Raw genomic sequence first — 25,055 nt, forward strand, 5'->3', positions numbered from 1 at the left:
GCCAGCTCAGCCTCCATTTTTCAAACTACCCTCAACTTGTTTCTGAATACACTTCTAAACCAAGGCTCCTTGCAGAAATTGCTTCTTGCAGTGTCGCAATGGAGAGTAGAGCCAGGAACAAAGACAAAGCCCTACAGACAACCTTGCAACTCTCAAATACCCTCTCTCTCAATTCCTCTGGGTCACACCCCTTCTTGTCCTGATGAATCTCTATTTTCTCCCTATCCTTCTGACTTTTCAATCCACACTGAATCCAACTTGCACCCCATTTCCTTGATCTGCACACCGTCACTTCCTAAGTCAATGAAATCTTCACCATCAGGCTATGAAAACACCTCTCTCTGTGTCATCTCATTCCTTGTGCATGATCTCACTTTCTACAGCAGTCATCAAAACTGCCAGCAGTGTTGGCAGAGAAACAATGTCTGCATCTTTCCTGAATTGGAAATAAAGAATATAATATACAGATTGCTTAACCACATGATAGGATCTCTTGGAACCCATGACTCTTATATCAGAAACTGCACAGCTCCCAACTCTGCGTTGCTCCTTCCCAGAAACATTCATTCACTTAACCGTTCTTCTTATTCTATATGCTTGAATAAATATCCTCATTCTGATGTTCTTTGATTGACCTATTGATTTTCTATCACTAGCATGATAGCATGGGAGGGTAATCTCAGCATTTTGGAGAATGAAATATAGACACCTTGGGTTCTAGGCTAACACAGTGAAACAACAAAACAAACATTATCAGAGTTGACATCATTATTACTCTACAATGCTGACAATTCCTTTCTTGAACAATTTCACTACCCATGTGCCAACCTACTTCCAACTAAAGACAGAAAATCCAATTCTTTGCTACAAACCACTCTGGTCTTAAATCCCCCTTAAGATTTTTTAGTTGAATACTATATCCAGAATGAGATGGCCTCCCACTGAGGACTATGACTGTGGAATTCCCTGAAATTTGTTCAGTATCTCTGCAAAGTTCTCTAAGGCAACCAGGCTTAGTATTGCTGTCATGTTTGTTCTACCCAATTGCCATCATTAGGTGGATCATATAAAAGCAAGGCCTGGACTTTGAACTGCAGTGACTTCCACAATCATCCTTCTCTCTTGAAAGAAAAGAGTTCATCACATACTATACAGTGACATGAACATCTTTGATTTTTCCCTTTGGAGTGTTCTAATTATATAGTAAACATCATAATCTCATTATGTAATTAGGCACTGAGGCTCTTTTTACTTTAGTGACATATAGGACAAAGTTGAGCTAATTATCTGAGGATTTTGAAGAGGAAGTGAGGGAAGAGAGAAACCATTACTGAGTGTCCAGGAGCTTAATATTATATGCTCAGTTGTGCTACAATTTTCACAAAATCAGTGAATATGAGAATGTAAGATTATAGTCTGTTAAGATTTGAACAGGGGTTGGGAGAACAGCTCAGTGGTAGGATGTTTGCCTAGGATGCACAAGGCATTGAATTATATCCCCAGCACTGACACAAATGTACACTAATTTTAGGAGAGGAAACACACATAAACTTACGGTAGCTTATTTTATCTCATTTTCAATCCAACCATGTCTCTTTGTTATTACTTAGTTCCCATAACTCCTTATACAATCCCATGGACAAGTAAATTGAAAACATTCTCCAAACTTCCTGGAGAGACTGTATGCTCTCTAAGACTGTGATCTCTATGTATTGTGTAATGGCTGGATATCAGTGTCTGAGGCTGAGGAACTACTCGTGTCAGCTGCAGCAAACAGCAGCTTCAGGGAAAGAAGGAAATTCTAGTGATGATGCTATTCTAAGCATGATTTCCAGAATATGGAGGAAACCTGGATTACCCCAGGGATAGAGCTGCTCAGACCTAAGAGATCTGAGAAGCTGAGTATGGGGGAGATAGTTAGATAGTGGGGAGGATGAAGTGGTTAGAAATAATTTGCAAGCAGAAGCATGACCTTCTCACAGAGGTAATGAGTGAAGTCAAAAGAGGTGATGCTACCTCTGGGGAAAGTACACAGAGGAACAAGAGCTGAAGATCAGTGAGAAGAGAAGTTCAAAATAACATGAATCAAACCTTAAGGCAGAATTCTAAAGCCTTCGCTGTGGTTCAGAAGTCAGATCAAGTTCTCAGAACTGAGAATTAGCTCATAGTAGCTTGGAAGTAAAAGTGAAACACTAGGCTTTGTCATAGTTGGTTTTGGCCCAGTAAAAATCCCAAGAGTAAAAGTAAGTATTAATATTGCCTTTTCACAGATAACAATCTAAAGAGTGAATAATATGTCTGATTATTTTAAAATGCTAAATGAGTGGTTCTCAACACACACACACTCTCTCTCTCTCTCTCTCTCACACACACACATGCACACACACACACACTGAATTCAAGTATATGAAAGGTTTTGTACAATAAAGCAAGCTAAGGGAACGAAATCGGTGACTGTTCCCAGCATATGTGGAAATATAGCTCCCTTAGTATGAAGTGGAAGTTACCTTGTTCTATCTTCCCATCCTCTCAGAGCACAAGGAAACAGATCTTCAACCATTGTAGATCAATGACCCATTTAATTATCTCAAACAAGCAGGTGGTTAAATGTATGGTACTGACTGTCAAATGGTTTGAGGATGAATTTTAGTCATAAATACCCTGATTTATAGGACATTCACAAGAGGGCTGTATGATGGAATGGGGCTAGACAAAGGAATCCTGAGTTAAGACAAGCCTTACTGTGAGGCAGGCAGGGATGGCCCCTGTAGAGGAGGATAAGGTCCAGGGGCTGGAGTGTAAATAATGATGGGACTTGAATGGGGTGTTAAACAATTAATTTGAAGTTGTTTGTGTTGCCTTATAGTTCCTATAAACTCTGATATATTCATATCTGTGGTGTGTAGTACACAGTGGTGGTGGTTGGGGTGTGCATGTGTATATTTCTGTGTATGTTTTGTGCAAAGGAAGGGTACACTTTCTCTTAACATAGAGAAACACCAAGCACACAACTCAAAAACTAGTAAATCCATTCATATAAAACCTCTTTCTTGTCCATTCTTCTCCTCTTTGAGATTTGAGGCTCTCTTTGAGATTACAGGCCTTTAACCCTGTGCCATGTGTCTTAACTTACTATGCTCAATTACTCTACTATACTAATTTCAGATCAAACTCCACTGCAACCATGGGACAAGTTAGTTTTAGCATGGCCCTGAAGGACGCTACTGTTTTTAAGCTACCTTCTTAGCTCTTAAAATTCCAATGAAGTAGAAATAGTCGTGTTATGCATTGAACTATCCAAACACATTGCTACGACCTTAGCATGCTGTCTGGAAACCAACTGTGTTTGTGCATGTCCTTCCCCATATGATTTAATCATTTTTATGTGCATCTTTTGCATACTAAATTACAACATATGGATTTTAGAATCATACAAATATTCCACCGAAGATCTCCCCAAATTCATGCCATTTTACAATATAAAATGTATCCATTTCATTTCAATAGCCACAGAACACTGGTTACAGTACCAACTTAAAAGACTAGAGTCAACAGTCTCATCACATGTGGGTGAGACTCAGGAGATGGTCCACTCCCACGCATATTTTTCCCAAGTTATGAAGCTATAAAATCAAACAAGTCTTATGTTTCTAAAACACAATGATTGGATAGTTATAGCACATTCTACTATAGGAGTAGGATAGATTCATTATCCTAAATGGAAATGTAAGAGGAAATAAAGTGTTCCCAAAGTAAAACTAAACCCCAATATTAGATCTTGGGGGAAATCTTTGATTATGATATCTATTTTTTAGATTCTCTGAGATAGGAGTATGTTCTCATGGTATTTGTGGTTCATATAGCATCTCTCATGTAAATACCTCATTCATGCTAGAATTGCACACCAGTGCCTACAATCCTAGTCTCTACATCCATCTCTAAAACGGGCAGGTCTTCCATGCTCATGAACTAGCAGAATCAATGTTATGAAGATGATTTCATTAATTCTATTTTGCCATCTTTGGAAGTTGCTCTCTGGTCCCCCAACCTCGGAACAGAGGACCTCTGTTGTTATCTAATTGGAAGAGAAAATAAAATATAGTGTCTTTAGAAGAACTAAATGGTGGAGGATGTGAGGGCATGGTAAAGGAGGGAATATGGTCAGGGACAACTAGCACGAAAGGCCTTTTGAAAAGCCATATGGAAACCTATTACTGTAGAAGTTCCTAAAATATAAATTCATGAAAGGAATTTAAATGGAGTCACCATATAATAGGGAAGACAATGCCCCAAGTAATCACAACAATGCCAGGAATCGGTTACATTTTATTTAGTCATTGACCAAGGGGTTTTCATAAACTTCCCTAAATATCACATAATATTGCCAAGGCTATTAGTTGCTTTATGTGACAGTAAGGCCTTATTGCTGAAGACATTAACTTATTCATATGATCAAACATAAAGGGATTGAACTGGTGCCAAGTTGACGCTTTACCCATACTGACTAGTGCTCATGGTGCTAGAAGGATCTTTGCATACTACAAGAAAAGTAATCATAAATATGACCCAGCTACAAATCCTATGACCTATAGAGACTACAAGATATAATCGCACAGTAGTGGTATAAAGGTTATAGGATTAATCAATCACTACTTTAAAAATCGGATTTAAGGTCCATTCCGAGAGATGGAAACCATACCTCACACTGCTAAAGTTTTTAAGAACCTGTGACTATACAGATCATAGACCCAAGAGGAAAACCTACTACTACTGTTCTGCTAAAGAACATAGCGTAGAATGATTCCAAATGATACTTTGCTATACCCATACCAATTTTATACCCTAAATGCATTGGTCTGCTCTCACTAAAGAAGATTCTCATAGTGAATGGTAATGAGACAAGACTCCCAACTGGACATTTTACAGTGAATGACTTTGGAACACTAAACTCTAAATGATGTTTCTTTCTTTATGCAGAAGAGAAAGTGGGAAGTATAGGACGAATAATAAAAACTGAGAGACAGATATTGAGGTTCAACCTGATGATCAGAAAAAACAAAGTAGCCAACCCAGTAGAGAGTTCTTACTTCTATGAAATCTTCAGACAGAAAGAGAGCAAGCTCCTGTCTCATCCCACCTTACTATATTCCTCTCCAGTTCTGGGATTAAAGGCATGCACCACCACTGCCCAGCTTCTATAGCTAACTATTGTGACTACTAGGATTAAAGGTGTGTGCCATCACTGACTGACCTGTATGACTGACTAGTGTAGAATATAATACAACAGAGGTCCCAGAAATAAACTCATACATCTATAGCAACCTAATTTTTGAACAAAAGTATTATGAATATGTACTGTTTGGAATTTAAGACCCAGACATTTTTAAAAATTTGTATAACAGACATTTTAGTCACTAATTTGGAGGCCATCGTATTATAAAGATTTAAAAACAAAAATTTTCTGGAAGATAAATGTGAGAACTTTCACCTCTGCTCTATCTCACAGGTCTTGTGGGTTCACTGTTTCATCATCATTCAGTAATTTCCATTGTGGTTTCTGCTTTAACTTTGGGGTTATTTAGAAGTTTGTCAGTTTTCAAATATATTAACTACTTTATCTTTTTTATTAGTTTTAACTGAATTACAAAATGAAAAGAATTCTTGTAATACACAAACTTGTTCAGGATCAAGTAGACATGGATCACAGAAAAGCCTATTTTCCTTAAACTTTGGTAGCAAATCTTTGCTAAATTTTGTAGTTCAAGGTTATCAGTTGTGGTGTTCAGGTTTTCCACATTCTTTTTATGTCTTTTCCACCATGATCTATTAGTAATAAATATTTTATTCCTTCCTCAAGCTTTGTTTGGGAGGCGAAGAGAGGAGTGCCCCAAGTTCAAGGCCATATTGGATTACATTGGGAGACTTACCTCAAAAACTGAGAGTAGAGGGAGGTGAAACAATAACCAGAATATACTGTATGAGAAAAGAATCTATTTTAGGTAAAGGGGAAAAACAAACAAGCAAACAAATAGAACACAAGAATAAATCTATCATGATAGCAGGTTTAGCAATTTATTGTAGAAACTCTAGAACAAATTTAGCTTCACCTACTTCAAAATTATAGAAATGCATAAATTTTGAATATTACATCTTCTTGGTGAATTAAATCTTTTATCATTACAGTACTTTCATCTCTGTAATTTTTAATACTAAAGTCAATTTTTTCTACATGACAATTTTTATTTTGGTTTTAGTCATTTTTCTCATTATTGTTCATATTACATAATTTATTTCCATTTCTTTATTCATTTGGCATATTTTTTAATTTTAGAGAAGTTTATGAATGCATCTTGATAATGTTCACCTTTTACTCCTCTTATAATTTCCTCTAGATCTATACCTTTTCCCCCCACTTCATGTCCTTTTATGATCTTGCAGTAATTGTATTCATCCTCTGTCCTTAAAATCGTCCAGTCACTTCCTTCATGCTGATTCATGAGCATTAAGTGGAGGAGTTGTGCTGAAAATGTATTAACTGGAGAAATGTATTCTCCACTATCCACTGATCACTGCAGCTTACTCCGTTGTGACTTTCTCTAATTATCATTTCTCTGTAAAGACATGAGCTTCTACAATCAATCTTTATGAAGATGATTAGAAAACAACAATAAATTTGTATTTTACTACCTGATGTTTTCCATGTTAAACCAAAGGAAGAATGTTGTACTTAAAGAACTGAGAGAAACAATGTTTCAGAATTCACAGGGAATTGCCAAAGTTTGCCCTAGGATGTGTAAATCACTGACCAGATCAATCCATGAAACACTAAAAGACCAAAGGCACAGCCACCATCAGAAAGAAAACAGTAAGAATGATACTGAAAAAAAAAGTCTATAATAGAACACCTATTTATGCAATATTAAAAACAAATTTATTATATATGCCCTTTCTGTGAAACATTAAGCAGGATTTTATTTTCTGAAACATATTTCAACGCAGAAGGAGCAAATGAAATGCAAAGGTAGGTGTTGAGCTCCTTGTGTGCTCTGCTGCCAGGGCTCAGGATTCCTGGGGTGTTGGCAGTCTTCTACAGTGTGAACTTCACACCTGCAGATTTTCATGCAGCCTCACGAGATCTGCTACTTAGGTTGTGTAAGACCGTTCTCAAGTATGAGCCTACAAAGAATAAAGTCTCAGTTCGCCCTAAGTTTCCTTAATTTACAGACACAATGCAACGGTGTCATGCATTTCCCTTACTCATTGAATTGCAATGTTACATTCTTTACACTAAAGATTTCCTTGGGACTAGTAAGGTAATACATGTTTTTCAATTTCCTACTTTTACAAGACAACTGAAAAAAGAAGTGTTTCACCACATGATGTTAGAGAATTAAATGTACCAAATACCCAGGTATATTCACTGTCATGCAAGAAAGGTTCTCAATATTTGCTGACTCTTCAACATCCACCCCAGGACTGTGGACATGAGTAACTGTCTATCAGTCTGACTAACAGGACTCCTAAGGGGGAAAGCCACAATTATCCCTGGTTCCAAAGGAATAAGGCACAGCATACTAAGATGTGTGAAAAAGAAGTCAATTAATGAATCATAAAGAAAATGATTATTTTCTTGGAGAGCAACTTTATTTCTCAAAAAAAGTAATGGTTATTCACAAGATTCAAACACAAATCCTTTTTTAATTGAAGGAGTGATAGAAATACAGTTGCAGTATAGCTTGAGGATTAAGAAACAAAACCAAAATTTAGGGGTACTAGCAGGTATCTGAGGCTCCATTCTTACCCATTCATCAAAAGTGAACAAATCATCACTTTTGAATCTGTATTTACTTACCCGTGTGGTCGTCTGAATGAGAATGGACCCCAGGGGACCATATATTTGAATGCTTGGTCCCAAGCTGGGAGAAGAACCTATTACTATTATTCTCCTAAATAGAGATAGTCTGATGATGCCTTTAAATAGGTATTTCTACACCAATAGAATAGCACAGCTCTCAGACCTTACCAGAGAAACATTATTGTGAGGGTATTATGGAAAATAGATATAAAACAGAAGACCAAAGTGCAGAGATGAAGTGTCAGTGGAATGCTGACTGAGGCACAGATGGGACATGTCACAAGCCCTGGAGAACATCTTGGAAGAGGGGGTAGAAAAATGTTAAGAGTCATAGGTTACGAAAGACTGGGGCAAAACAGTGTCTTCTGGATATGACAGGGACACTGTACTCATGGCAGCCGTGGCTACCTGCACAAGATCAATCCAGTCAATAGTCAAGAATAGATGCGGGGGGCACAGAATCTCGCATCACTAGCTAAGGAACTATTCTGTTAACAGTTGATGGCTTTACGGCAGGTAGAATCAACTTTATTTAGAGGTACAGCCTTTGATAGGTTGACTATGCTCCTAATTCACATTTATGTACTTATGCTGGTAACAATTAGACTTTATTGGAAGAAAAGAAGGAAGGAAGGAAGGAAGGAAGGAAGGAAGGAAGGAAGGAAGGAAGGAAGGAAGGAAGGAAAGATATAATGTTAGAATTGGAGGCATGGTGTGGGAAGGTGTTCTGGTCAGAACTGTAGAAGTGGGAAACAAATAACTATCAAACTACATTGCATACATGAAGTTCTCAAAGAATATAATATATTCTTAAAAATGTTTAAGTAAGACTAGCCAGTTTTTGTTTCTAAATATTATTTTATTAAATAACTATTAAATAGGATTTTTACAAAACATGTTACATAGAAAAGTATAAAAATGTTTATAATGCCAGAACTCTATGTCTGCAGCATCTTGAGTCAGCAAGTCTTCACTTTTGGAAGGTTGCCAGGAACGAACAGCGTGGAGGGTCACCAGTTCCACTCCCTTCATATGGCCGGTGATGTCTCATAGGGAAGGCAGATACTGATACTGCAGAGTCAGCATCAGTCAGGGAGCAGCTGCTACACAAAGTTGGCCTCTGATCCAGATCTCCTGTGGATGGCAGTCAGCTCTGGAGTAGACCAGCTCATGGCTCAGGAATAGTTAAGCAGTTGTACAAGATTTTCAAGGCATTTCAAATAGTAGGCATCTAGAGGGTTTTCTTCTGAATTGGAGAGAGCTGATATAGGAAAATAAGAGTTATAAATACCAGTATATTAAACTTAATGCCCCACATAGGGGTGGACACTCCTACATGAAGCTATGAAAAAGATTAGCAAGATATTTATGCTCTTGATAGACTAGAATTATAAAATTATTTTACATTTATAAAATTAATGTTTAACATTTCCATTCATTTCTTATCAATAGCTTATCTAAAGCATATTTAAGAAAGTATCTCCATACATAAATGAGCTATAATCCAGAATAAACACCATACTGTTTCTTACATACTATCCCTCTAAAACCACAAACATTAACATAGCCCAATTCCTCACTTCATCCTGAAATGCAAGATCACAACTAGAAACAAATCAAAGACATTTCTCTTCAGAGACAAACATTAAAAACCAAGAGATCTACTACAGTACAGGAAAGACATACTTTGCTATCTTTAGATAGAAATGTTTGGAGAATAATGCCCATTGAAAACTGGCTCACTTCAAATGACTAATATGCTCTGAAATCATGACTGCAGATCACAGGGAAATGTGGTTACAGGGGCTGTTGAACATATGCCTGGAAGACTTCAGTTTCCTGATGTTAAATCAAAGGTTTTTTTTCAAGGTTAATTCTAATTAGGCCCAATTCTTATCACCCAAGAACACTCTATATGTGGAGTAGCAGCAGCTGGAGAAAAAAAAAAAAAAACTGACTTGGAGAAAGATCAAAGGCGCATTTTAAGAAACTTTTCTATTTCAAATACTCACCTATCAGAACATTTTATTATGTCAAAAAAATCATTACCATGAAAAGCATGGGCTAAATATGAGCCCCTCTGATAGTACTTTATAATAGTTCTCAACATCTATCAAAGCAATGCACAAAACTATCATTTGCAGTGTCCTATTCAAATATTCCAGTAACCAGAAATTTCATTTAGTATTTATCAAATTTAACTGTAATCTCTTAGAACTTACTTCTCTTTGCTATGGAATATGCTTCATCTACTCTTCTTTTTATTGATGGATTTTTCAAAGTTGCTTTTGCCTGGAAAAGAAAAGACAATCTATTAGTTAGCATTATTCCCAAATACTGAGGATAAGGATAATACAGGACTAATTGCCTATTGCTAACTACGGTGTTAAACAGCATAGAGTTAAGATACAGAAATATAGACAGTTAGATACCAGTTCAGCCTATTGTGTCAAGCCCACTGTACTCCATTCATGTCTAAGCTAACCTAGACTCTTTTCCATAGTTTGGGATCTTTCCCTTCATTCCTACTCTTTCTCCCGTAATCTCAGTTTATTATTACTTTTGAGTAATCAACCTTAGGGAAATTCTCATTACTTCAATTATCAAATTTCAGATTAAGTACTTCAAACACTACAAGTTCTCAGTATATAAATATTTACTGAGGGACTTCAAGATGTCCAAACCTGTGCTTAGCCCATGTGAGAAGGAAGCAACCCCTTGGTCCAGGATGAAGAGAAGTCACACGGGCACGAGTGGCTGTCTGTGCGCCCTAACACTGTCATCTGGCTGCTGGGTAACCATTAGATATTCTTGTGTATTTCACTTATGAATGAAATGTTTACAACAAAAGAAGACCAGCTGGCAGAGAAAGAGAGGTTGCAGTACCCTGTTGCTATAATTCTCTCTGGGCAGCACTTGTACTTTGATCTTACAGAGACTGAGATCACTGTAAAATTAAGTGATGGTATATACACGAGAAAGGCAAATTACATGCATGGATAAAACTATTATTAAGTCTTCCATCAAGATGCATTTATCCTGGGCACATCTGTACAAAGACTTTATTTTTTTACTAAAATTACAACAAATTTACAATTTAATTGAAATCAAAAGGGAAATTCACTTAAATAGAACTACCCTTCTGAATCGAGCCCTAGTGAAACAATTAAATGAAAATATTAATTGATAGATTATTAATCGTATGAATGAACAAAGGGAACCTGGGTTTGAAACTTTTTTTTACCATTAGCTGGTATCCACCCGTCTGATACTCTTGAATGCATCCTAAGAGCCCTAATTATTTAACTGCATCAACTCCCCTCCCTCCATTTCAAACAATTATTTTAAAAACTAACCTTCTGATAATTGTAAATTAGAGCCCAAAGTGAAGCTGCTCCAATCCTCTGGGCATTTTGATTCTCACTTTCTAAACAGGTAGCCAGAAGAGTAATGATTTTTTCTACAAATAAGCACATTATAAAAGTTCAGTTCCACATACTTCCCTGTATTCTTAATCTAGAACCAGCCCACAACAATACACAGAGTAATTGTCCTGTTAGAATAAAAATACAAGGTCCTACCCTCAAATGACATCTTTTACAACTTGAGGCATATGAAGGGGTATCTTGGAACAAACTTTTCACAACAGGTACAGATGATCTGGATATCAGTGCTCTCTAAATTTTCTGGTCCAAGTTCAACAAAAGCTTATTCATTGAAGGACAATAATGCAAAACTAAGTGTATTATGAATTATATTAAGTTATTCTGCTATAGCTCCCATTTTCACATGTACAAATATGGATGATCTGTCATAAAAATGGATGATCTGTCATAAAAGCATAATCACCACTATATAAATATTTTATAGCATTAGAAAATTTGATTTGATAGCATTTCAATATACAAAAAATGTTCATTTTTAAAAAGCTACCAGAGAGGAGAATAAAGACTTGTTGATTATGTATGCTAGCCTGATCATTTTAAGTGAAGATTCAGAGGCATTTACTTCAAAGGCAATTGTTAGGAGGTTTCAAACAATATTTAAACTTACTTTTATTATTTTCATATATCATTAAATTTCATATTATGTTTTCTAAGTTGTATAATTTTTAAAACATTCTATTTTTTAAGGTGAAGCACTTGTGTTAGCAAACTATTTACATGTTAACCACCCAGCAGATCTAAAGATTGGCCCCTGAGAACCAGACCCTCAACTAGCCTCAAAAGTAAAAAGAGTGATTAATTTTGGCCCCCTTCATGGTCTTAAACATCCAGTGGAAACGTATAACGAAAGTTAAACCACTGATAATGATATAAACAATGGCTCAGGCTTGACATCTGGGCTACTGACACAGCGGGTGAGGCCATCGCAGAAACTCCAAGTGTAATCAACCTGAAGGACTCACATGCTTTTTTTTTTTTAACATTTCAATTTTTTTTCTTTAAAAGGAGTGAGTTGTGTACAGGGGGGTTAAATGCTTTATAGACAAGAAAAAAAACTGCGCTAGAACCAACTTATTCATCATCATCATCTTCTTCCTCATCTTCATCTTCCTCTTCTTCCTCCTCCTCTTCATCCTCTTCGTCTTCCTCATCATCTTCCTCTTCCTTCTTTTCCTTGCTCTTTTCCACCTTGACCACCCCCTTTTTTGCTGCATCGGGTTTTCCTTTAGCTCTGTAAGCAGCAATATCCTTTTCATACTTCTCCTTCAGCTTGGCAGCCTTCTTTTCGTAGGGCTGCTTGTCATCTGCAGCAGTGTTGTTCCACATCTCTCCCAGTTTCTTTGCAACATCACCAATGGATAAGCCAGGGTGTTCTCCTTTGATTTTGGGGCGATACTCAGAACAGAACAAGAAGAAGGCCGAAGGAGGCCTCTTGGGTGCATTGGGGTCCTTGAACTTCTTTTTGGTCTCCCCTTTGGGGGGGATGTAGGTTTTCATTTCTCTTTCATAACGAGCCTTGTCAACATTGGCCATGTCTTCAAATTTCCCCTTTTCTTTAGCAGACATGGTCTTCCACCTTTCTGAGCACTTCTTGGAGAACTCTGAGAAGTTGACAGAAGCATCAAGGTGATACTTCTTGTGTTCCTCCCGGCAGGTTTGCACAAAGAATGCATACGAGGACATTTTGCCTCTCGGCTTCTTAGGATCTCCTTTGCCCATGTTTAGTTGATTTTCGTCCGCGAGGCACAGAGTCGCCCAGTGCCCGTCCGGCTCTCGCTTGCCCCGGCGCTGTCTCTATGGAGCTCAATGTACTGCCTCACATGCTTTTCTTTACCAGGAAGATCCCACCATTTATATATGTTTGATAACCTTGCTAGTTTCTCCTTTAGAAAATCCACAAAATCAAACTAAGACTACACCAAACACCACCATCCCATTGGCCAACGGTTATAAAACTGGACCTCTGGATCTTCACCATAGAAATGAGTTAAATATATTGCATCCTTAGTGGTGACATTATCAACGACTGGATATTGTGTATGCAACTGCGGTCTTGATTTTATCTACTCTCAGTTAAGCTGACCCACACTCATATGGTTCTACAATACTCTAACTCCATCTACCTGGATCCAATGACTACCCTCAAATGTCTCAAGGTCAACAAGAATGAATACTCTAAACCCATCTATGCTTCCAACAGTAACTGGAAGCAGTTAGATTGTCTTGATGGCCATCTCTTAAATGATTTTAGGGTCATATTTCTTGAAGAGAGAGCATAAGATTGCTAGAACATATCAGCAGGCTTGGAGACTACTGAGGAAAGATTTCTTGCTCAAGCATTTTCTTCCAAATTTTCTGATAGCAGAAACTGGCCCCAGGTCTCCCAGATGAGGATGTTGACCAGTACAAGGACTGCCGCAACCTCTTCTCTATCTGCCTAGAGAAATATGTCAGTAGCCATGGCCACGCCCTTTAAAAAAGTTCTTCCATCTTGGTGACAATTTGCTGAAATCACAGTTAATTAGCATTCCAGAACTAAAGTCTAAATACCCACCAGACCCTGGATAATGGCTAGCCGTAGGAGATGTTTATTGACAACATGATACTGTTTCACTCATTACTCACCATTCTTTGTTTACTAAAAGCAAGGGCACTCTCAGGCCCCAAAAGGAATCTTGTCTACTTCTTTCCCCTCCTCCCCCTTCTCCCTTTACTTACCTCAGCTTGCAAGCTGGTAGGTTTTAATCCTTACAGAGACGCTTCTGCAGCCCTCCCCCCAACACACACCCGCAATAAAAACCTGAACTGTCTTACTGTCTTAAGGGGGTTGTCTCTTTAATGATATGTATTCAAATCACAGTGCCATTATGTTATAGGGGCTCAATAAATACTACCTGGATGAAAATTCAACAACTTAACATTTTGTTTAAATCATGTTGTGACTTGAATAAAAAATGTGGCCCACAGACTCATATTTTTGAGCACTGGGTCCCCAGTTGATGTTACTGCTAGGGAAGGTTGTGGAAATTTTAGGAGGTAGTCTTCAGAACTAGAGGAAATATGTTAATGAAGGTAGGCTGTGAGGCTGTATAGCCCTACTTCCTGTCTCTGCTTCCTATGTGGGGATAAACATGACAATTATATTTCCTGACTGTCAGGAGGGCATCACAGTCCTGTTGCCACACCTTCCCTACCATGATGGATTCTATTCCTCTGCTGTTATTCCTTTCCTACCATGATGGAGTCTAACTATCCCTTCTGCAGCCATGCCTTCACTACCATGATGGAGTCTGTCCCTTCTGCAGCCATGCCTTCACTACCATGATGGAGTCTGTCCCTTCTGCAGCCTTGCCTTCACTACCATGATGGAGTCTATCCTTTCTGCAGCCATGCCTTCTGTACCATGATGGAGTCTAACTATCCCTTCTGCAGCCATGCCTTCTGTACCATGATGGAGTCTATCCCTTCTGCAGCCTTGCCTTCCTTACCACAATGACGCCTATCCCTTCTATTGTTATCCCTTCTCTACTATGACTGAAGGGCTCTTTCCCTTCTGCAGCCATGCCATCCCTACCATTACGGAGTTTATCACTCTGGAACTGTAAGCCAAAACAAGCCCTTCCTTCCCTAACTTGGTTTTTGTCAGTATATTTTATCATAGCAACAGAAAATTAATACAAGTGACTTTATTGCAAGGAGTTCAATTTTTTTATAAGTAAGAAAAAGGACAAAAAAAGTCCCATAAAGTAAAAACTAATTTGTGTGCTAGAATGACAAGGTGGTAGCAAGTGAAATGCAGTCATTTTCTGCCCACACAGCCCTCTCCTGCCTGAATACCTCATGTGCATTACCCAGCTCCCCATGGCTTTCCTATAAAATCGCCTATCCAAAATTAGTCTATATAAATAGCTATGAAATGTAATTTGGCATATGGATTGTGGGTGGCTACATAAAATATGAGTGTAATTTCATTTTGTTCCAACTGAAAATTATCAAGTAATTTTATATTCCAAACATTCAGATTTATGATTTAACAAAGTTTATATCATAACTTCTTTAACAAGTAATTTTAACTTATAATTTTTAATAAGCCACATTTACAGGCTAATTAATGTATTAACCCATTGTTAAAGCAAGTGAATAAAAAAATTTAAAGACAATATTTTATCATGAAATATAACATGGATACAAAAAAAGCACATAAAAATTTAAGTTCAAGAAGTTGGTATGAATTCTAATTAAAATACAAGAACAGATAACAGGAAACAGATACTAGGAAACTGATTATAAACCTAGTTTCAAATACCTTAAGTGACTAAAGATTTACAACTGAATCAACAAGAGTTAGACATAAATACTAAGAATTCAAGAAATGATTTAACCAAGGCTGGCTTAGTGAGAAAGCTGAAAGACACGTCAGTTAAATGAACATATCCTACACGGGACATGAAGCACTTTCAGCATACTACTATCAGGTTAAAATTTACTGGGCAGAGTTTAGAATATAATTCCATTCATCAACTCATGACTGAATGACAATTACAAATTAACTGTGGATATAAAAGCTTAAGAAATGAAATCAATGGGAGTATTTTGTGATCATCAATTAGTCACAGACTGGATAAATGATTCATGCCTCATTCAGTGCATATCAGAGAAGCTTCTTCTTGATGTGGCTGTGGGGTTACTCTATATTGCTTTATTATATTGGGATATGTTGCTGGCAAGAACCTGTTGCTAGATAGGTCATACCTAGGAGAGAACCTACCACTATTATTCTGCTAAATCAGTGGTTCGCAACCTTCCTAATGCCATGACCTTTTAATAAATTCTTCATGTTGTGGTGACCCCCAAGCATAAAATTATTTCAGTGCTACATCATAACTAATTTCGCTACTGTATGAATTGTAAATATCTGATATAGAGAATATCTGAGATGTGACCCCTAAAGGGGGTCACATCTACAGGTTGAAAACCACTGTGCTCAATGAATATAGTATTAAATCAACTTCTAACAAGTTCTCATTGCATCATATAGTAATGGATTTCTCAACCCTTATCAGAGAAGTTTCCATTGCAGTAGATGATGATAAACAGACAACCAATAAGCATCAAGATACAGAAAATAAGACTGTGGAATACTCAGTCCTAAATAGAACATCTTTACTATATCACATTTCCCAAGGCTCAAGGATCATTGAGGAAAAAGGGGTGAAAAGTTCATGAAAGTTAGAGGTGATAAATGACTGACTATAAGGAAACCATTTTCCAGACACACCAGGGAACATGGTCATATAAACTCATAACAGTTGCCACAGCATGTAAAAGATAAGCACAAACCAGACTGCACCCTAGCCTGGACAGAGATGGGCATAGAGTTCTACCCTAGTCAAGAAGCTCCCGCCACTGAAGCTGCTCTGAGAGAGTGCAGTTCCTGGTGGGTGGTGTGTAAACGCATCATCCTAAATGGAGCAAAACTCAAAACATTCCCACTATAATCCCACTGAACAAGGCAGGAATTTCCACTCTATTCCATCATGTTCAACATACCACTGAAAGTCTTAACTATAACTATAAGGCACGTCAAGGAGATAGAGAGGAGACAAATAGCAAAGGAACCACACTCTAGTGAAGACCATACATCTGAGACCATATGAACAGCACAGACAAGATTTGAGGGCTTAAGAGGGGTTGGCAAACGTGTGGGGAGGACAGGAGAGGTGATCTGGGAGGAGTATGAGTGGGAAAGTATGATCAAAATATATCGTATAAAATTCCCAAAAAACAAAATAGAAAAAGAAATAAAGCAGAAAAACATAGGGTTGCGCCACAGAAACTACAGATGAAATTCAGTATATATATACTATATAGTTTGTAGTTTCTCTGTTAATGATGGCTATTTTTGGTTGTCAATTCAAGACGTGGGAAGAAGGAACCTCAATTGAGGAACTGCCTCTGTCAGATTAGCCAGTGGTCTTTCATGGGGGGTGGGAGGTAAGGGTGAGAAGGGGAAAGGCACTTTTCTTAATTACTAATTGATGGAGGTTGGCCTACCCCACTGCAGACAGAGCTACTCTGGGCACACGGCACGGGTTGTATGAGAAAGCTAGCTGAGCAGAAGTAGGGAGCAAGCAGGTAAGTAGAATTCCTCTGTGGCTTTGCTGCAAGTTCATGCCTAGTATCCCTGCCTTAGCTTTTCTCTCTTGTTTTTAAATTATAACTTTTATTGATTCTTTTCGGATTTCACATCATGCATTCCGATCCAACTTATCGCCTCATCTCCTTGCATCTGCCTTCTGCACTTGCACCTGCCCTCCACCCAAATCAAAACCAAATTTAAGAAAAATCAAAATCCAAACAAAACCAAGAGACAAACCAAGACCAGAATCACAACCAACAAACAGAAAGAAAGAAAGAAAGAAAGAAAGAAAGGAAGGAAGGAAGGAAGGAAGGAAGGAAGGAAGGAAGGAAGGAAGGAAGGAAGGAAGGAAAAAAAGAAGGAAGGAGAGAGAAAGAAAATGGAAAATGTAGCCATGGAAGCTAGTGTGGCCTGCTGAGTCACACAGTAGGCCCTTTAGGCCATACATCTTATCTTGGCCTGCTGAGTCACACAGTAGGCCCTTTAGGCCATACATCTTATCTTGCAAATGTTCACTGCCACAAGGCATTGGTCTGACTCACTGCTCTCTGCGACACTACCATGTAGCCTTGGCTTTTCTTCATGGCTACAAGATTGAAATAGACCCTTTCTTCCCCTGCTCAAAAAAGAAATAAGCATTACTCCTATTTACCCCCCCCCCATTCTCTTTCGGTCTTCATTTAGGATTTATTAAAACATATTAGATTGCCTCAGGGTATTTGCTATATCACTTAACTTTTATGCTTTTAATAATTTCTCATCTTTCTAGTTCTCTGTTGCATTCTGAATAATACTTTGATAATAATTTTCTTGTTCCTAAGTTATCTCTCTTTGCTGTACCTAAATTGTATATTGTTAAAGACAGATGTCCATATTAATTGAAATCTAGGCTACTAATGACCTAAAGTAACAATGTCCAATAGCACATCCTGAAATGAAAGACTTATAATTACTTATAATCTAGGTAGAGAAGTTGGTATACTTTCCTGTGCTGATTCTTACTCAGATGGCCAAATTTCCCAATGTACTTGATTAACTCTTCTTGCTAGTGCCTTGAAAAGTTATTTGTGGAAGTTCTCTGAGGTCTAACATGTACTTGTCCTTTATCTAGCAGAGAAATTTGACTTGTCAACACTCAGGATCACTATCAACCAATAAAGGATCACATCAAGAACATGTACTCCTGAATGAAAAGACTGGGAGAGGCAATTTGTTTGTTATCCATCCAGATGGAGGCTGGGGGAGTATTTTTATTTCTCCTAATCCTTATAGCTCCAGCTTTGTGGACAAAGGACAGGCTATAAGAGTCTCCCCTGAAGATCATTATTTCTTTCTTCTCTTTGATGCGCTAGACAAAAGCTAAGCAATAACACTGGCAAATTTCCTATGGCAAAAGAGCTGTCCACTGGACACAAGCTTTAAATCAACACTGGCCTGTACATTTCCCACTATCTTTCCCATAACTTGGGACACTTTGCTGTGAATTTGTACAGCACTTATTCGGTGTGTTTTTACAAAAGACACTCACCCTGAACTAGAAAGGCTGTGGATGCTTTTAGCAGCCAGGTCAAGCCCAATGCACAGATATTTACACCACAAGTTTGGTACAGCCTGCATGAGTAATTTCTGTAACTTAACTGCCTCTTCTAAAGCCTACTCCCTGGCTTGCCATGTGGAAAGCCTGTGACAGGTTCTCATAGCTCTACACGGAGCCTGCACAGCTGCTCTCTTACCTGGAGAGCCCACTGAGGTCAAGGGTAAGAGAGTAGGAAAAGTAAACTATCTCCAACTATGTCCATCTGCCTAATACTTAATGGAGGAGAGAAAACACTGCTGATTACAGGGAAATCCATAACAGAAATCCAGAGATCAAAAATGCCAACTATAGATTTCCTCAGTTCCCCCAAAGCCTTTACTTTTCCTGACTCCACAGCAAAGTTATAATAATTAGGGAGGAAAAACACTTACTCTGAGAATGGGGAATAAACAAAGCAGATGCTACTGAGTTGCTCCCATGTATCAGGACTGTCAGCAGATGATCTCTGTGCATCTTATTTTACAGATGTGAGGATCAAAGCAGATGCAGTGGAAGAGGACTGAAAGACAGCCACTGCTGTACATCTCCGGGGTGAGGGGGGGGCAGTGTCAGCAGAGGAGTGGCAGAAGACTATGTACAAATACATTTCAATTCAGATGAAGCTGAAGCTGGCTGAACTTGAACAATTTTCTCTATAACATTTTCAGCAATTCTAAAAATTTCGTCAAAAAATATGCACACAAAACATGAGCACAGTGTCATTTCTATTCACTTGGAAAACTTGGGGTGGTAAAGTCTCTGAGAAAAAATAGGTTTAAAGCATGGAAGGAAAGGAGGATTAATATATTATCTACTATGTACTAGCAACAAGGCCAGGCACTTTCTGTGTTTTTATAATCTCATTCTTACTACAGTAAAGTATTTTGTGAATGAAGAATTTAGTTTCAGAGAAGCTGTAAATGAGAGGAGCATTCAAGACCAGATGGATGGGCAGCTAAAGTCGGCCTCTTCCCCAACCACAATAGTGTGTCTTCTATAAAATTCCACATGAAATTTACACCCATTTACTTGGTAGTTATTGGTGTGGGACAATGGTCTGTATTCTGTAAATTATATTTTAAATAAATGCTGATTGGCCAGTAGCCAGGCAGGAAGTATAGGTGGGACAACCAGACAAGAAGTAGAGGCAGGTGAAGGAGAACAGGAGAATTCTGGGAAGAGGACGCAGTCCTGACCCAGCCACACAAGAAGCAAGATGTGACTGCCTAGCTGGATAAGGTACTGAGCCACGTGGCAAACCTAGGCAAGAATAATGGGCTAATATAAGTTATAAGAGTTAATAAGAAGCCTGAGCTAATGGGCCAACCAGTTTATAACTAATACAGACCTCTGTGTGATTTCTTTGGGACTTAACGATTGCGGGAACCAGGCAGGACAGAAACCTTGGATAAGTTATGGTTTCAGAAACAGATTCCTCCAATTTCTTCCTTCTTTTTCTCTTCCAGGAGTCCTTCTGAATTGCCTCCAGATATACACACTTCATCTCAGAGAATTAAGCCTGGAAAGCTAATTTCCCTATCTGGTTATGGCTTTCAACTCTGCCTGTCAGGATTTCTCTCAACTACTAAATGCTTAAGGAGTGCTTCCTGATGACAGGCACAAACCTCTTGATTCTAAACAGCCTATCAATGTAAAGGGCATAAAAACAAAAAGTGAGCCATATAAAATTCATAGTGCACCAGACAGTGATCATGCTAAGGAGAGGGGTAGGACTGGGGAAGGGAGGGACACAGGGCAGAGGGAAGAGCAGGAGTTACAACTGGAACAGCTGCTCCAGAAGGCTTTCATTTGCTGGAACATGAGTAAGAAACAAGGGGGAACTACGGAGGGAAGCAAAGGCTGTGACTGGAGCACCCTTGCCCACGGCTGCTCTTTCCCAGCTGTCCCCTCACCTAATGTGCCCAGTGGGGCATCAGCTGTTGGTCCACACGGAGGCTAGACCCATTCCTGAATACAGCAGGAAATTACAGAGCTATGTTTTATTGTGAGTAGAATGAACTAAACATCATAACATGTGTGAAATGAGCCCACAATGTGGTTACTTACCATTGGCCAGGATTTTAGGCTTATTAGCAGGACTGAAGCAAATGTTATGAAAAATCAGCAGAGGTATGTAGGGGTTGGTCTTATGCTTGTATTTGCTCATCTCTGTGAGTAAGTCTAAGCAGCCATCTAGTCTCAGGATCATTTGTTGTCCATCTTCTCCAAACGATATATTCAGGAGTAACTTCAACCACAGAATGGCCAGATTGCTGAGATGTTTACTTCCTCCTTTGGGCAATGTCAGGGACAGGAAGTGCTGTAGGAAATTGCTCTGTAGGTAAACACAGACTATTATTTTCTTTTCAGGTCTTATTCATTATTTTTCTAATCCCTTGGTATCCAATTAACTAGTATTTTGATATTCTTTTCCCTAATTTTAATTTCTTTTTCTTCCAAATGCTTCATCTATACATTTCCAAGTATAAATGGAAAGGCAAGAACAAAATAGTGATTACATTTTATACCAAGGCTGACTTCAGGATAACACTACACCAGGCGAGAAATTTCTGAAAAATGTAATGAGGACACTCATGAGCCAGAGTGACCTGAGAGCAATAAATTATTGAAAATATTTCCACAGTAAGATCAATAAATCAATTTCCTAAGTAAGAGAACCATTTCTATTTATTTGGTGATTATATTTAAATTATCTTTCAGGGTTCAAAGACATGAAGCAGTAGAAGGGGATACTTAACTCCTACAAATCTGACCTCCAAGCAGCAAAAAAAAAAAAAAAAAAAAAAAAAAAAAAAAATTCAAATCATTGTCATTAGTAAAAAATTCACAATCAGGGACTCTGTTCATATACAGCCATAATGACGCTCTGTGCCCTGTACATGTGTACTAGATTTGTCTCAGTTCCTTCCTTTATACACTCAGCTAGAATTAGTGTAAGTGAAGCTTCAGAATTGCACTCATAAAATGGCACTTTATGACATTAAGATGTAAAATGAAACCGGGGCAAAGGGCTTTGATTTTACACAGCTTTCTGTCACCATAATATGACATAATATGAACAGAAATTATTACTGTTTGACTGGTCTATGCACAGATCAAATATATTATTTGTATGATACCAGTGGTTTTTTTTTTTAAAATCACTGTTTTTGAGGCAAAACACAATTTAAAAGCAATGAGATAACTAGAAGGACATGGCATAATCAGGGTCTACTCCAACTTCAGTTTTAGTGCCTCCCAAACTGGTTTAAATGATTAGTTTCTTAATTCTTTTACCAACTTTTAGAACAAAGTGTCCTGAAATCATATAAAGCAGTCCTAGAAAATGAGTTATAAAATTTGATTGACAGAGTTATTTTGCCAAACAATTCTTTTATGACATATAGGAAATGCTAAGTACTTACCTTCTGAATTACTCCCTTGCAGTCATGAGATAAGGCCAGGTTTGAGAGAAACATAAAAACCATTTGCTGAATGGTGTTGCTCTCTGCAGGCATCTGGGAAGCCAGCTTCAGGACACACAGTAACAGGGAGCTGCTGGGGGTGCCTCTGTGGGCAGTGTGAACAGATTGTCCATAATTGGACCAACAGAGAGAACTGCAACCTTTAAAAGAAAAAGCCTGTCACAGAGTTGCCTCTGATCCACTTCCTAGTTTTTAAAAACACAAACTGGTAAGCATGTATGTCTGTCAAAATGACTTGGTCATCGACCTATACACTTGCAAATAAGCACTGAAAGCCTAATGCTGATGTGTACATTCAACCCTAGAGATGGGCTGTCCCCTCTCAGGACAAAAGTAGCTTAAACTAACTTCTGTCATGCTTGTCTTCTGTTAGAAAATCGATAATGGTTCTAATCTTCACCTGTCTTTTTCACAGATTTTCACCCTTTGGATGTTCTCACTGTATACAGTTTCCCATAGCCATATAATCAGGACAGTGTACTTCCTGAACTACCCAGTGACTCTGCCAGGCCAACAAATATATTCTTAAAATGGTCTGGAGTCGTAAGATCCAGAGCCTTTGACTAACATACACTCATAAGGAGAAATACATCAACATGCATATTTTTCTAGTCCAGCTTAATCACATCATATGAAACTAGCATTTTAATTTATTAGAGAAAACAACATTTGATTCTAGTTACCAGTTGGAAAATTAGCAGTATAGACACAAAGCAACTGCAAGGCAATTTGCATCAGTGAATCCTCCATCAAAAGCCAAGGCCAAAGAGAGTGCAGAACAGGCACAAGACGCGCTTCAAGAGCTGCCACCTGTTTCGGAAAGGGAAGAACAGTCATTAGTCTGGACATCTGAAATGCAAAATTACGCTCAATTAGTTGTCACCTCCATAAATCAACAGTTTAATTCATCTTTGCTGCATATAAGGAGGGCCCTTTCCCAGTCAATAGTGCTCTACATTGGGCGGCCCTGCTCGGGAGCCTGCCCAGTCTCAGGAAGGGTGACTGGGATATGTCAGTGAGAGAACCATAGAAAACAGTTTCCACAACATGTAAGATATGCAGGAAAGCGTTTATTTCTCAGCAAAGCACAAACTCATGAAAAGACTCAGACATGGTCAGAGATCTGCAGTCAAGAAAATACTCTAATCAAGTTTGCTTTCATTCTTCTCTTAATGTGCATATAGCATACATGAGAAGACACAATTTTCAGAAAAAAAGCACTTGACCCCAAAGAGGTTGCACTTTGCCCAGACCTCCAGATCAAGTAAATAATATGCTTTGAAATTATTTAAGACTATGTGCTTAATTTGCTGTCCTACCGCGTGCTTGGACTATTTAAGTTTAACCTGCCTCTAAAAGAACAATGTATACCTTGGATTTCTAACACAATCAGTTTAAATGCATAAACTTTTATGTATTCTTCCATGCCCCAACTAACCCCAAATAATAAATGTGTGTGTGGTGGTGATTGTTTGCTGAAAACAGTCAATAGGCTGGCAGCAACTTCAAAATAAGCATCTGTCACCCCCCCCCCAAAAAAAAATAAAGGGAAGCAACATATAATAGGTATAAGTTGATGACGTCAGTTTGTAGTTTTGAGTAGTATTCTGGGTTAGCTGCAGTCTGTAACATCTTCAACTACCAATCACTGTTAAAGAGCTCTGTAACGAATACCCATTCCTTCCCACACCATGTTTTCCAGGTTGGCCAATAAATACAGAGGAAAGCCTTATCAGATACACATACACGTCAGGCAACAGACATAGGCACAGATTCCAACACAAGTGCAGACTCACACAACAGACAGATTACCAGTTAGTCAGTAGTCACAAACTACAAACGGATGGATGCTACTGAGAGAGAAGTAGAGAATTCAAGAGGAAGTGACTTTGCTTTTACTCCTCAGATTATCTGGTACTCCTCAGAGTACCAGAAGTTAATGATTACTTTTGTGTAATTTGAACAGATTCTAAATAACTTAGGCTTTATTAAAAATCAGTTAAGATTGGGACAATACTGTAGATAAGATACAGTTGCTTGCAGAAGTGCAGGAGTATCTTTTTAAAACAAGAACTATAAGGTAATTTCTATACCCACATGAACTAGAGTCCTCAGGCACATAATTATACACCCATTTCAGAGCGCAAAGGACCAAACAGAGGGTGAAGTAGAAAGTCATATAAAATATTTGATACTATCTTCTCACTCAGTCCCACTGGCAACAAATGACTCCACTCACTTCACAAAGAAAGAAACCATCAGGTCTGAATTCTTATCTATCCTCCATTCTACCCACATGTATCTGTTCTCTCATCCATTTATCCTTTTCTTCTGCCTGGCAGAGAATCAGTACTGCTCTTGTCAGAAATTAATACACTCAACTGCCCTCGGAAACATGACTCTCCTGTCTCCTCAGGGACTTGATCTTTCCATCAGTTAATAAAAAATGTAGACATTTTTATGAACTAGTCATTAACTTATGCATTTCTCTGATTACTTCTCTGATGATATTAATGTGGTTTACACATTAGTAACACCAAATATACTTATGTCA

General features: G+C 38.2%; 2 protein-coding genes across 8 annotated transcripts in view; both read right to left on the reverse strand.

The window, feature by feature from the left end:
• Nucleotides 1-7,663: 7,663 nt before the first annotated feature.
• The window catches only part of Rttn (rotatin), a 129,837-nt gene continuing 112,445 nt past the window's right edge, over nt 7,664-25,055 (reverse strand). For 3 of the 7 annotated variants that reach the window (XM_050120292.1, XM_050120296.1, XM_050120297.1), the window contains 6 exons: nt 23,185-23,311; nt 22,442-22,641; nt 21,084-21,351; nt 11,212-11,315; nt 10,078-10,147; nt 7,665-9,116 (listed from right to left, as the gene is read on the reverse strand). In XM_050120292.1, coding sequence (XP_049976249.1) covers nt 9,031-9,116; nt 10,078-10,147; nt 11,212-11,315; nt 21,084-21,351; nt 22,442-22,641; nt 23,185-23,311 — 855 coding nt within the window. In that variant the 3' untranslated portion in view covers nt 7,665-9,030. Of the gene's footprint in view, nt 9,117-10,077; nt 10,148-11,211; nt 11,316-21,083; nt 21,352-22,441; nt 22,642-23,184; nt 23,312-25,055 lie in introns of all 7 variants that reach the window. The other 4 variants (XM_050120291.1, XM_050120294.1, XM_050120295.1 and 1 more) reach the window with 2 other exon arrangements.
• On the reverse strand, nt 11,330-13,094 carry LOC126487501 (high mobility group protein B1-like). The gene has a single exon (XM_050120299.1). It carries the CDS (start codon nt 13,018-13,020, stop codon nt 12,373-12,375), a length of 648 nt encoding a protein of 215 aa, XP_049976256.1. The 5' UTR covers nt 13,021-13,094; the 3' UTR covers nt 11,330-12,372.

This window comes from Alexandromys fortis, unplaced genomic scaffold (assembly GCF_014885135.2).
Source record: "Alexandromys fortis isolate MF-2015 unplaced genomic scaffold, M_Fortis_MF-2015_v1.1 scaffold_179, whole genome shotgun sequence".
NCBI lineage: Eukaryota > Metazoa > Chordata > Mammalia > Rodentia > Cricetidae > Alexandromys > Alexandromys fortis.

Coding starts and splice junctions, on each gene's coding strand:
- LOC126487501 (XM_050120299.1), bottom strand. CDS start 13,020: ATGGGCAAAGGAGATCCTAAGAAGCCGAGAGGCAAAATGTCCTCGTAT.